Raw genomic sequence first — 14,232 nt, 5'->3', positions numbered from 1 at the left:
ATGTAGAGTGCAAAGTAATAGTGCAAATCTATTGTGCAAAACTTTTGCGATTTGATAAGGGAAAGCCATATCATGGTTTCGATTTTAGTTTGTTTGACAGATACTTTGCCAAAGCAATGGCGCAAAACAACGTTAGAGACCTTTTATGTGAAAATGAGAAGTTTTGAAAATGTTTTCGCTTCATTATTATTATTATTAGACTATGATGGTTGTCTTGTTGTGTAGACTCATTTTTGATGAATGAGAGCGGTCAGCGCTAATCTCCTGTGACCACATCATAATAAAAGTCAACTTGTGTTTCGCCACAAGTCCCTGCTGAGCACACCACCTCCGCACACTCCTCTCAGAAAACCCCCGTACCGTTCCAAACTGTGAACCCAACGCAGCTGCTATATCCCCACAAGACATCCCATTCTTTCGGTTTTCTAATATAAAACTAGCATATTCGTCCAATAAACATTTTTACGTCCGTATCATTCTAACTGTCCATGGTCTCATTGATGTCCAAATGATCCGGGTATGCAGCCGCTTACTACTTACGATCGCTTCCGGGTCAAGAAAAAATTTTTAATTTCCGAGTTCCATCTACAAACACATCAAAGAAAATCGGCTAACGAGATAGTTTTTCGTTTTCCGTTTTTTAATATCAAAACAAAAAACGAATAATGGGTTGTTTTCCGTTTTTGGTTTTCCTATTTACTAATGGTAATTGGGAAACTGGCCGTTTTTCGTATTTGTTTTTTTCCTTTCAAAACGAAAATCCGTTGGCCGCCAAGTACACTGACCCGACACACAGTCCTTGTCTTATCCACCACTCTCTTGCCTGGAGCCTCCTTCTGTAACTGACCCGAAGACCAAAGTTTTCGAGGCGGGGACGGCATGAGACGAGATGGCATGACACGAGAGGCTCCAGGCTGCACGCAAGTTTTATTTTATTTATTTTATTTAGTGACGCATCAAATTAAATTATTTGTGTAGACGCATTTACGTAATCGATGACGTTGACTACGTCGACGAATCGTCCCAGCCCTACTCCCAACAAAGATGGAAGAGCAGTGCGATGCCTCACTCTGTAGCTAAAACAGAGAAGTGAAAAGTGAAGGTATCAACAGAACAGAACTAATAAAAATCTATAACCAAAAAGTCACCCATTTCTCCTCAGAGCTGACATTGATTAAACAGAGCCCCTCTTGCAGCAAGATACCTTTTCTCTCTTTGTGTTACCATACTTTGTATCTATCTCTTATTACTGTCCTCCCTTTGGTCCCCCTAGTCACCCTTTGTAATCTGTGTCTTTTGGCCTTTACTTCAGTCTCCTTCACAAGACAGTTATGTTGGTATTGAACAATTCTATGAAATTCTGGATTGCATCCAATCCCAACGTTTTTGCTTTGCTTTCTATAGCATCTGCACATGGCAAGGTTAATGTTTAGGAAAGATTGTGGCTATGGCAAATAAACTAGGGTATGATCTGTGTTAGGCACCTAAAACATTTGATTTCAGGTTGAGGAAATAGCATGACTATGGTTAATAAAATAGGCGAATGTAATGCGATTAACCCCAGTTTGCGTCTGTCAGACGACATGTTTCTGTCCACCATCTTTGTTTAGACCTGTGACTCAGTGAATGGTAAAACATTAGAGGCAGTAACTGGGGCAAATCCGTGACGACCTCCTGAAAGTCTGATGTGCTACACTCCGACAAAAGGCTCTCTCAATATGGTTATGGGATGAGATATAGGGTAGGCTGTATATGACTAATTCACATCCAACAAGCTACTGGAGTAAGGTGGTAGATGAGGAGAGTAAGGGGAAAAAGTGTTGTTTTAAGTGCTTTCTGCAGCTACAATGTAGGGTTAGAGAGGGTTTGCTGCTCTTTTCTCTCTTTACTTCTTTGTAAACTTTCTTGATCATATATTCAGCATGACAGGTGTCCATTACCACCACAAGTATCGTATCTAAAGTTGTTCTTGTGAAAAACCACTGGATTTTATGAAAATAGATGGCAGGTTTCTGGGGTGTAAGCTAATCGTCTGGCTGTGTCCCAGTGACAGCTCAACCTTTCACATCTGGGATCAAAAATGTGCAATCATGCTTCTGAGTATGCTGCAGAGAAAAAAGCATAACAGAGAAGAAGAGGCTTCAAGCTCTTGAGGACTTATCTTAAAGTCTCCTTGACAGCCCCTAAGACTCCAGAGAGCATATAAAAACAGCAGTGAGCCATCATGTACTTCCTTGTATACTACCAATAGGCTCTCTGGACCACTTAAATTATAACTGCAATAAAAGTTAAAACAGAATTGTACTTTTTAGTAAGTTAATGGCTCTGGGTTTTTATTTAACAGTTAGATAGCTCCAGTGAGCTTTTTATTTAGTTGTTGAGGTAGCCTTACTTTAGCTAGCTAAATTAGGCACGATAATGTAGCACTTACATTGTTATCCCAAATTAGTTGACTTTTGTGTGGAAACGCCTTAAACCGTCTAAGTTTTTACACAAGGTTAAACTTAACACGTTAAGTTGTATTAACACAGAGCGGTAAGTTGATGCAGTAGACAAAATGTTAGCATTAGTAGTCATTACTAAAAATCATTAGTAAACATAATTTTTTTTGTTCTGGAGTCATGTTGTCTAAAATAAGCATGTTAAAGCTAGTGCATAACGTTTTTAGTTGATACAAATCTAATTAAAAATCAGTTCCACAAAAATTTCTTAGTATGTCTATATTCAGAAACTGGTGTCGTACGGTGACTTTCGCGCGCAGAAAATCATGTGAAGAGAATTACCTCTTCTGAAGAGACCATGCTTTTTTTAATCATCTGTGTCCTCCTTGGCTACTAGCAACTGCATGGAGGAGGGGTGGGGGTGGTGCGCGAGATCAGGGAATGTTTGTATCATGTGGATGCAACGACAGTTCTGTTGTCATTACTTCTTATGGGGGAGACAGAAAAGCAAAGAAACATAACAAACATAAAACATTACACTTCTTATCACTACCAGAGAACTAATTAGTTCCTATAAATGTTGTTTATTTTCTTTTAGGACAGTATGACTTTACATTTGTTTGTTTGCAAAAAAACGTTAGAGCTCTATATCACTAAGCAAACAAATTTACAAATGTCTATTCTTAGTATATGCCACTAAATGTTTGCTTGCTGCCCAGACCCCATCAGTCCCTACCCGGGTCTCGGTCATGGTGTAACAATAAATGTAGATAAACATGAACCTAAATCAACCATACAAAACTAAAACCCAGATAACATAAATGCACACCCAAAACATTAACAGAACATTATTAAAACACACTTTAACTAGGAAAAAACCTTTCAGAACATATATCTTTTCCCATGAGTCTTTGAATTGTTTCAGCCCAAAACAGTTCAAGTGACCCCGTCCCTCCCATTCAGAAACTTAATATCCTTAGTTATCTCTGCTTAATATGATATGTGCACTGCATACTTAAGCTGATTATTGCAAACAACTAAAGTGATTTAGTAATGAATATGTTTTTTAACAAAACATGAAAGAATAATTAGTTACCACTAAAAAGTTTAATTACAACTAAATCTGGGTTTACAGTGTATGAGCTTCTTAATTATGTCTCCTTAGGCAATGTACTTTTTTGTGTTTTAAATAGTTACAAGACAACAATTGTGTTTTTTCACTGACAAAACGTGTCAGTAGGATACGTTTGTTGTTAGTTTCTTCAAGGGATTTTTTGATTATATATATAATGTGGTTATTCTTCAATTTTTGTCAAAGTGATTGCAAAAAGGAAGACATGTGACACGGGGGAAATTAACTTCTTGAAAATGAGACGTCCTTTGCAGTTAAGCTAATGTCGAGCGCAGAACAAGCCATGAATATGTTGCAAGGGTAATCAGAGGGGAAATAATTGTCTAAGATGCCCTTTATCCACACACTTAAATAAGTGAAGGGCAGTGCGTTATCCCAATCAAATTACGGTGAAAAGTGCACTGCGAATGAAAATAAAGCCTGGTGACCTTTTTTAAACATTTTGGTGGTTATCAGCATCAATCAATCTTGTTTATTCCTCATATTGTCCTCTTCTCTCCAGGAAACAGGAGCTGCTGAATATTTCCACCGTCCCTCTAGGAGAATGTCCCCCCTCACCGCCTCGCACTGCACCGCCGAACATGAAGGTAGGACACACTCATTCATGTTCGCATGCACACATATAGTGGGACATACATGTGTACACACACACCTAGATATTGATTTACAAAGTTTTTCATTGACGTATTTCGCCCTTGAGACCTTCAGGCCTATTAGAAAATCTATTGATTCTGATTATTGCAAATAAATCATTTTAGTAAGCAAAGCAGTATATTCTTTTGGCATATTAATACATAAAATTAGTTAAAACAAACTTTTCAGCTCAGACACCGTGTATCATTTTTTGGTTTTGTGCTATTTTGTATGGCATATCAGTATATTATAATCTCAAGGTCATCAAGGGAATCAAAATTCAAGTTAGGACGGTCTCTGTTCAAGTAAGATTCTTCATAATTTATTTCAAATATTGTATTTATAAATATTTGTTAAGTTGCCTTTGGAGGCAGGGGGGAATACGAGCCAGATCATGATCTAACTTAATTTTATTTGCCCTCATTAGACTACTTTTATTTGCAGTTCTGGTATGACTCTTAAGGCCATTATACAGTAGCCGCAGCCCAGCTGGCGCACGCAAATGTGACGTCATGGAATCGCCGTAACTATTTATACCCGCACTGGTGGTCGCGACACTAGTTGCAGTCTTCTCCTGAACAGAGGTGGCGCTAATGAGGAAAGGCTACCTACTTTGCTCTTTCTACGGACCTTAGAAGAAGAAGAAAAAGGTAAACAACGGCAGAACTGGCAGCAGCATTGACATCAATGCTTCGATTTGATTGGATGACCTAATTCGTCGGATCAAGCCTTTCATTCACCATAAAAGAACTCATCTTAACCCAGTAAGTTTATGAGTCCTGAGCAGGAACTCGTTCACGCTTTCTGTGTCGTGCACCGCTGAAAAAAAAGGAGTGGACCTCTGCTTGCGCGCTATAAATACGGGCGCGCCAGCAAGATCTATGTCACTTTGACGTCACAATGGCGCGCGCCAGCTTGGCTGCGGCTACTGTAAAATGGCCTTTAGTCTTTGGGTTGCGTATAGTATTGTCAATAAAAGGTTGCGTTATGAAAAAGGAATTTCAATTGAAGTAGGAAAAGGTTGGAAGCTTTAGTCTCAGTTGGTATCCTGAACACAAATTGTGACGTTCAATCCAACGGTGTCATCAAAGGAAACTTTTGCTGTGACTCTGCAAATTGAAAAAACAAATATCAGAGCAAAAACTTTTTTTTAATGATGCAAATTAAATCCATCAGACTGTAGAGGATCATCTTTCTCAGGTGTGTCACACTGATTCATGCAGTGACATATTATAGTGCTGCACATATAGAGAAAGGTTTTTACTATTTATATGAGATTGTAAGGTGTTGACGTTTTCAGACATTCATTACTCACACTGCGTTGCACTTGTTCCACAGCTGACAATTAATCATTTTCCTCCAGCATGATAAAAGAGAGGATACATTTTGCAGGGAGGCAGATTAGCAGGCTGATATACAGGAAATAGATGACGGCTCCTGCAAGAGGGAGCCACTTTCTGCAGTATGTCACCTTGAACTAAGCCATCATTATTGAATCTGAAGACATCACATAGGGAGATAGCACAGAGAGGAGGGCAACGGAAAAGCAAAGTTTGCTCATGGTGAGAAAGACTTACTGAAAATATGGTCAGGCCAAGACAGAAAGAGACATTATAATATATGAGAACATTTATGAGAGGTATTACTCAAGTCAGAAAGCATCAATTGAACATCAAACATCAATTCAATGTGTGGTTGATCTCTGGTAATTATCAATCGGCAACCCACAATTTGTGAGCTAGAGTGGTCAGATATGTCAATGTCACACTGGTAAAGAAGTTGTGTAACTGTAATCAGTCCACATCAAATCCATCAAGAGACTGTAATGTGTATGAGGGGAAAATGTGTTGAAGAAACCACAGATGATGATGTGCAGTAGCCTAAACATTTGAGTTATACACTACATTGGCTTTCTTCAAAAACATTCATCCTGCCGCTTAGATTGATAAGCACTTGTTAATTAATTTTTGTTTTTGGTTTAATCATGGTGTCTCATTTGCATAACCCTCACAGATAAATCATGTTGCAGGTTACTACAACAAAAAGGCAGTACAATTTGACAACAAACCGGAAAACATCTTCACAAAATGTCAAAAATAGTGCCCAAGTATCAGGCTATCTAGTCCTCTATTGTACGTTGTATGTGCTGGATAATGCACTACTCATTGTAATACAAAATGCTGTTTGCAGAGACTACATGCTGTTGCTACACCACGTAGTTATTGGCATTGCTGCTTCTAATACAGTGGCCGCGAAGATGAGTGTCCTGGGGGGCCACACATACTGCGGCACGCTACTGTGTGCACTGCAACTGTATGATCTTTCTGAGGACATTTTGTCTTTCCTTTCTTCTTTACAGTAAGAGGAGTTTTCAGGTTACGATGGATGTTTAAGCTTGGAGATCAGGTAGCAGTGGTGGGTAAACATATATGCCGTAGTAGACAGGGTTAAAGGGTAATTTAGTCTTTTTTTTAACCTAGCCCCATTTTCCCATGCATTTGTGTCTAATAGACCGATGTGACAAAAAATCTTTGAAATTGATCCAGTATTGAGCGAGAATGCAGTGACCGTCCATCGCAAACGGGGCTGCAGTGTAACGTAATGGAGCTATTGTGCACCCTCTATTTTTGTCCACTAAAAGTGATTGGTTTTGCTTCTGACAGGCTCAGCTTCGGGTGAGTCGGGAGAAAAGGCTTTCCGGGAATCGGTTGTTTTAGAGTAGGATACAGAAATTAGGTTTGTTATCTAAAAGATTTTCGGTGCCGTGTTGATGAGGTCATTATAATTAAAAACAAGACACCCAGACACACGACACCTTGCCCTGGGAACTGAAATGCACCCAATCGGAAGGCTGCCACGTGGCACAAGCTGGCAAAGGTAAGGCTTCTGACTTGAACCAATCCACCACACAAACCTTAAAACCTCAAGCAAGAGTCAATGATCCCGAGTAGACATGGTATTGATCTGCAAGGTTCGTACACAAAAAATAATGTGTCATCCACATAAAGCATAGGTTTGTACACTACACCTCCTACCATAACACCCGGGAAGCCAGAATATTTGTTCACATCAGTCTATTAGACAGAAATGCAAAGGGAAATGGCGCCCAGGTTGAGAAAAAACGAAATGACCCTTTAAATTAGGGTTAGGTAATAAATGGGCTTAAGGACAGTCCTCACAGTTGTTGGTATGTGTGTGTGTTAGGGGTGTAAGTTAAAATCGATACACTTGAGTATCCATACTTAGCAATACTACGTAGCTATGGCTGAACTTTGGCCTACTTTAGCATATAAACATTTGCTCACTACGAACCTATGGACCACAATCCCAAACTGGCAGTTTGATTTTCTGTGTACTGAATTGTTTACCTAAAGTAAACTTCTTTGGCTTTTATGCTTATCATGTCTTTTTTTAAATATTAGTTTTTCTAAAATTACACTTTAAAAAAATCCCAATATATCGCCTTACGCACAGTATCGAAATATATTGCAATACATTGAATCGTGACCCATGTATCATGATACGTATCGTATCGCCAGTTTCTTGCAAATACACAACCCTACTGAGTGTGTGTGTGTGTGTGTGTGTGTGTTTTCGTTTAACTACATTTGTGGGGTCCAAAAACTGGGAATACAGTATACTTGTGGGGTCCGGACAGCTTTGTGGGGCCAAAATGCTGGACCCCACAACATTAAAGGGCTGTTTGAGGGTTAAGACTTGGTTTTAGGGTTGGGGTTAAAATTAGGTTATGGTTAGGGTGAGGGTAAGGGTTAAGGTTAGGCATTTAGTTGTGATGGTTAAGGTTAGGGTAAGGGGCTAGGGAATGCATTATGTCAATGACGGGTCCCCACAAAGATAGTGAGACGCGTGTGTGTGTGTGTGTGTGTGTGTGTGTGTGTGTGTGCGCCACACTTTGTAGTGACTCACACTATGCTTAATATTAACTGTCAACCGCTGCTGACACAGCTAAACAAAACGTAGACATGGCCCACAAGGTGACCTAGTGTGTGTGCGTGTGTGTGTGTTTTGTGTCGACACTTGAATAACCTGTTCTGTTTTCACATAAGATTCAGTTTGCTGCGTGACTTGACTTACCTGTTCAGGCTTTAGGCGTTAAAAGATAAAATACAGATTAAAAGCGAGTGATAGGGAAGTCCCTTTCCAAAGGTAGAAGGGTAGTAAAAAGAAGAAGTAGGCAGAGACATCAGAGGGCTCAGATGTTTTACCAGCTAAGGTAAAGTTTTATTGTTAAGGTGAGTCTGCATTTTGACTGAAAAAACAACCAGACTGTCACGGTCTGTCAGACAGTCTGTTACTGAGAACAATTTATTATGTAATGTTTTCAGATCAAAGTGTGTGGTTTAGTGTGGAAGTTCACCTGCATATCAATTCTCCATTGACTTTAGGTAGCAATTCACTCAAAATGTATTTCTGGAAATGTCTTCCATTCATCACTTCACTGCTCAGCGGCAGCATGCTAATTACCTTGTAAATACATCATCAGGCCTACTGTGTAGAGAACTTAACAGTAATGTGCTTAGTTTGAAAAAGCTGGCAGGGGAACAAGCACCGCATCTCTGAAATCTCTACAGTTTAATGTCATATTTATAGCAGATTTTCATACATTTTACTCCCACATGTGAAGCATTTCACAACAATATTTCATAACCCAGGGACCAAGCCAAAGCAGTATTGACTGATGTATTAAATACAGATGCCAGCCAGTGTTCCAGATATCTGACAGAGCTGTGCTATAAGGGTGTTTGGGTCTTACTGTACATCTGATAGCTGTAGAGACCAGAGCTGCCACCTTAAGCTCATCCCTTCATCCATTCATCACCTTTTTGACCCAGAGAAGGAGTTGTTTTGTGGGCAGGAGAAAAGATTCTGCCCGGTCATGCTAGGACAATGCTGTCTTTGGCTGAGGTGCAGGTATTTTGAACAAGGCTGTCTCAAAATTTTGAACAAGCCTGTCTTAAATAGAACTGAACTGCACACAACTAAAAACAACGAGTGGCTGTTGTGGGTATTGCCAAGAATGTGGCAATACGATACGTATCACGATACATGGGTCACGATTCTTTTATTGCACTATATTTCGATACTGTGCATAAGGCGATATATTGGGATTTTTTTAAAGTATAATTTTAGAAAAACTAATATTTAAAAAAAAAAGACATGATGTGCATAAAAGTCAAAGAAGTTTACTTTAGATAAACAATTCAGTACACAGAAAATCAAACTGCCAGTTTGGGATTGTGGTCCACAGGTTCTTAGTGAGCAAATGTTTATATGCTAAAGTAGGCCAAAGTTCAGCCATAGCTACGTTGTTAGCTTCTAGCAAAAAGTAAGGCACTGCTAGGCAAGGACACTAGTGGTGTGTCTCAGCATAGCCATCTAGTGGTAGGGGGTTTAAACACAACATAAACGTGAACCACTGTCTTACATGAATATTTTTGCACGTAAACAAAAAAAATCAATATTGCGTTTTTGAAAATCAGTATAATATTGCTAAATAAAATATCGTGATACTCAAGTGTATAGATTTTTTTCTTACACCCCTAGTGGATATAATAAGAGCATGATATCTGTGGAACTCTTGACAGTTGGACTCATCAGGACTAAAGAATAGTGAAAAGGAATAAACAATTAATGACAGAAAGAAACTAAAATTTAGCTCGTTCCCATTTAATTTCTTTCCCCAAGCTTTCAATTAGTGTTTTTGTTTAAGTTAAATTCACTAACACTCCTTTAATGCTGAAGATAACATGATGAGAAATGGAGGCCACTGTGCCTGTCTGTGACTTATCATCATTGTTGTCAATGTGCGGATGATTGTGTCCATGACTGTACATGAATATGTGTGAATTCTAGCTGCCAATGAGGCTGCCGGTCAGGTGAACAGCCATGGGAGAAGAGATGCAGATCTTGTTGCTGGGCTAGAAAGGAGACACTTTGAGGCAAAACGTGCAAAGAGGTAGGAAAGGAGAAGAAAGGGGGAAGAAATCAAAAATATAATTGGGAAAGAAAAGATAATAGAGCATTACGAGAGGAGAGAGGACACATTAGGATTGTGAAACACTTAAAGGGACAGAAAAAAGTGCAAGGACAGAAAATACAGACATCTTTTAGATTGACAGGGAGGCAGAAAGACAGATAGGTCTTGCTTGTCCTTGCTCTTGTCTGGTCACTGCAGGGGATGTACATGATGATTGAACACGCTGTCAGCACTACATGATTCCACTCAAATAGTGCCAGAACAAGCTGCATCAGTGCGTCTTTAAAACTGCCATGGTCAACAGTGTGTGAGGACATCTCGATAGATTCAAAGAAGAAAGAAAAGCTCAGGCTGCAAAAACTGCTTTTTAGTAATACACCTCCTCTAGTGGTCCTCAAATAATCCCAGTAAAGCATAACACCACACACACAGAGGGACAGAGACACACACACACACCTCATGATAACATGGGCAGTTGGCTGAGAACACATGCTGACTGCCAAAGTTGCTATCTAGCTAGATATAGGCAGCTGTGCTTATTGTTGGTCTGGCTGTCAGGTGTTGACTCTGCAGGTACAGCTCACAGCGCTGTATCGGTTTACAGCACCTTGAACTGGTTAATATTAACTCCTTGATAATCTCTGTCTGTGTGTGTGGTTTTGTATGCAGTGGTAATGCTGAGTGCAGGTAACCAGTGTAGGGTAATATGTTTATTTTTTAGTACAGTTGTGCTGTTATTTATAGTTTATTACCGCTAATTACAGTCATTTAAAGGGCTGTAAAAACGTTTACGGACTTTCCTGGTTAAGGAGCTACAGTTTATTGGTAAGGCATTTATTTCCCGGTTCCTCTTGCATTGTATTTTATCACGCTACTGAATGTGTAGCACCCATACTGGTGCATTTATAAACGTGATATTGGATAGCAGTGTTGTATAAAGTACTAGAAAGCAATACTTGAGTAAAAGTACAAGTATCGTACTAGAAAAAGACTTTGGTAGAAGTGAAAGTTACCTTTTAGAATATTACTTAAGTAAAAGTCTTAAAGTATCTGATATACTGTACTTAAGTATCAAAAGTAATTTTCTGATATTTAATGTACTTAAGTATTTGAAGTCAAAGTTTTTTTTTTTTTAAAAGCAAGCGGTTAGAACTTTTATTGTGGCTTTCTTATAGTAAAGCATAAAGCAGGGTTCCCATATCTTCTTAATCTCACTCATCAAATCAAAATCACATTCTTTTCTAGGACTTTTCAGGCGCAATTATCTTAAGTTCAAAGAACAAACAGCATATTTTTAGAACTGACATCAAGGGGCCGGCCTTTCAAATAAAGAAAATAAAATTATACCTAATACGCATCATCTTGTTTGATATTTTCACTTTCTTACTAAATTAATGCTATATTTTTTACATAAGTAAGCAAACCCCTAAAAACATGGAAAATCCATAATGATAACTAGATAGGCTACTTAACTAGAAAATGATCTCCGATTAGTCCTGTATGCCTAATTTGAAATAAGACAATTCTGTTGCTAAATAATACAACCGGCAACATCGTCAAGAATGAAGAACGTGTCATTCATGTGCATATTAAGTAGCCACATGTATTTGTTTTGATCTTAAAATACATCCATAGGTTTACCGCTCCAGCGGAGAGGATGGCTCGTTTAGACAGCAGCTACGTTTACAAGAGTTTGTCCAAAGTTCAAGATTGGTTGCAAATTAAGACAGTTAGACTACAAACATCTTTCATTTTAGCTCGTTTGTAAAGTCGCTATTTGCACAGCGCGGTGGACGGTTTCTATGTGTTTCTGCCTGTAGAACAGGTACGTGGGTTATTAATAAGTATTGACTCTTTAATCATGGAGGTTTTATTGTAGGCTACCTACTTACAGTAACGAGTATAGCGTTAGTTCATCGGCGGTAAATAATCCTCGGTAACGTTTCCAGTAAGTAAATGTGCTGCGTGATGTAACGCACACACCAGTGACTGTGGCAGCAACCAGCCCGACATACGTTTTTACTGGCCCCGGGCCATCGGGCCATTGCTTATGTCGAGCCTGGTCGTCTACGATAACGGGAGGTCCTCCAGTAGGTGCTCATGCTTCCATGGCGGTTTCAGTTGTGCGTCCTCCTCCTCCTTTAGCAACAAAAAAACCGAAATAGAGCGCGCGGCGTGCGGAGCGTGCGTAATGCAATCTAGGAGCAGTGATTCGCCAAACCTCTCTTACTGCAGTCGCACACATTTCTTCTAATTTTATTTTTTAGTAACGAGTAACGAAGATGCTTAGTGGAAATATAACGGAGTAAAAGTATACATTTTATCTAGGAAATGTAGTGGAGTAAAAGTGAAAGTTGACATAAATTTAAATAGCGAAGTAAAGTACAGATACGTGAAATTTCTACTTAAGTACAGTAACGAAGTATTTGTACTCCGTTACATTACAACACTGTTGGATAGTGCATGTTACTGTGAGGTATTGGCTGTCAAAGTCCTTTCAAATAGGTTATAGTTTTATCAAGAAAAGTGGGTCTTTTTCATTGGTAACATCATGATTCAACAGCAGTGTACTGTGTAGCCATTTAAAGAGGAAGAATAGTACTGCTGTCATAGATTCTTTTCTACAAATGCTTTCAGGAATTTCTTCCTTTAACAGGAAGTCAAGTTTGGTGTCGTGAATTGACATCTGGTGTAAGTGAGTGCGTACTGTTCATGTGCACGCACACATTTCTATGGTCCAAACCACCCTATACACATTGCGTTTCCACATTATACATTTGCTGACATCTGAACACAAAGACACAAAGCATGTACACCATTATCACCCTCACAGCTTGTTTAAGTGTCAAGGTGGATGCCCCGGAGACAGAGACGTGTGAATGTACTTGAGGATGCATGTGTTTTTGTGAGCGTGTGTTACTTTCTGAGGATATGGTTGCTTAGTTGTGTGTGCATGTTGTTGTGAAAGGCTGGAAGTCTCTCCGCTGCCCTGCCCTCTTGGTTTTGCTTTGAGCTTCGAAATACTTATTTAAAGTGTAAATTAAGGGCAATGACTCTGCTGTTGTACTGACTAAATTTGTATTTGGTGTTAGTCGATTTTGGTGCTCTGAAAGTCAAAGTTACAGCCTGTTTTATATGTATTGTAATCTCCCTCTGTCTGTTTCAGTCTGCAGAGTTCTTCGATATGCTGGAGAGGATGCAGGTATGACATTCTTATTCATTATTTCCTTTACTGTAAATCCAGTTTCTTTCCTTGTATCTCTTCCTTATTTCACAACCTCTGTTCTTTCGCTCTCTCTCTCTCTCTCTCTCTCTCTCTCTCTCTCTCTCTCTCTCTCTCTCTCTTTGACTAAGCCTGTACCATTGGGCAAAAGTTGCATATGTGCATTGCAGCATGTTTGTGAATTCAGGAGATTCTTGCACTGAGTACAACTTTGAACACACTGGGAGATAGAGTTTGTCCTGTCATTTTCCCTGACCACAGCCAGATTTAACCTATACAAGGATAAAACAGACATTAATGATTCAATCAGTGTTGGTCAGCCAGCTGGGTTCAGTCTGTTGCTCAGATTGTATAATGGGCATGCTGGGGGCAAAGAAGAATAGCACTGAAACAATCTGGACTGGCATTACTATTCTCTCCTTCTCCATATGAAACATATTCAATGTATTGATTCTTTTAAAAAGTCTTTCTCTCTCTGTGACACTTTTTTGTGCCAGCCCCCTCGCTACCACAACCGCCCACAACCCCCCCACCTGCCACCTCAAGCCCCTAAGGGCACATGCTGAGTAGTTTGAGGACAGATGGGGATATACAAAAGGGAGAAAAGGAGAAGGAAGAAGGTGTGAGGAGAAATGAAAGGCACAGAAAAAGAAAGAGAACAAATGGCCAAAGGAAGATCCAGAAGTTGAAGTGCTTCTTGCAGGTTCTTTTGGGGGTAGTCTCGCTTTGCCAGACCCTCCTCCAAAGTGCACTGGAGGAGAGTCTGGTTACTCCACATAGCATTCGGGGGTGGAAGGAAAACATG

At 39.5% G+C, this 14,232-nt stretch overlaps 1 protein-coding gene across 9 annotated transcripts in view; it reads left to right on the top strand.

The window, feature by feature from the left end:
- rap1gap2a (RAP1 GTPase activating protein 2a) overlaps positions 1–14,232 on the top strand; it is a 110,180-nt gene that overhangs the window by 75,977 nt on the left and 19,971 nt on the right. For 5 of the 9 annotated variants that reach the window (XM_039780915.1, XM_039780924.1, XM_039780948.1 and 2 more), the window contains 2 exons: positions 4,076–4,160; positions 13,371–13,406. In XM_039780915.1, coding sequence (XP_039636849.1) covers positions 4,076–4,160; positions 13,371–13,406 — 121 coding nt within the window. Of the gene's footprint in view, positions 1–4,075; positions 4,161–8,295; positions 8,441–10,080; positions 10,184–10,945; positions 11,030–13,370; positions 13,407–14,232 lie in introns of those variants that run through there. The other 4 variants (XM_039780963.1, XM_039780979.1, XM_039780972.1 and 1 more) reach the window with 4 other exon arrangements.

Source organism: Perca fluviatilis, chromosome 2, assembly GCF_010015445.1.
Source record: "Perca fluviatilis chromosome 2, GENO_Pfluv_1.0, whole genome shotgun sequence".
NCBI classification, from domain to species: Eukaryota; Metazoa; Chordata; class Actinopteri; order Perciformes; family Percidae; genus Perca; species Perca fluviatilis.
The sequence above is the reverse complement of the archived record's forward strand: the minus strand, read 5'-3'. Positions and strand labels throughout refer to the sequence as shown.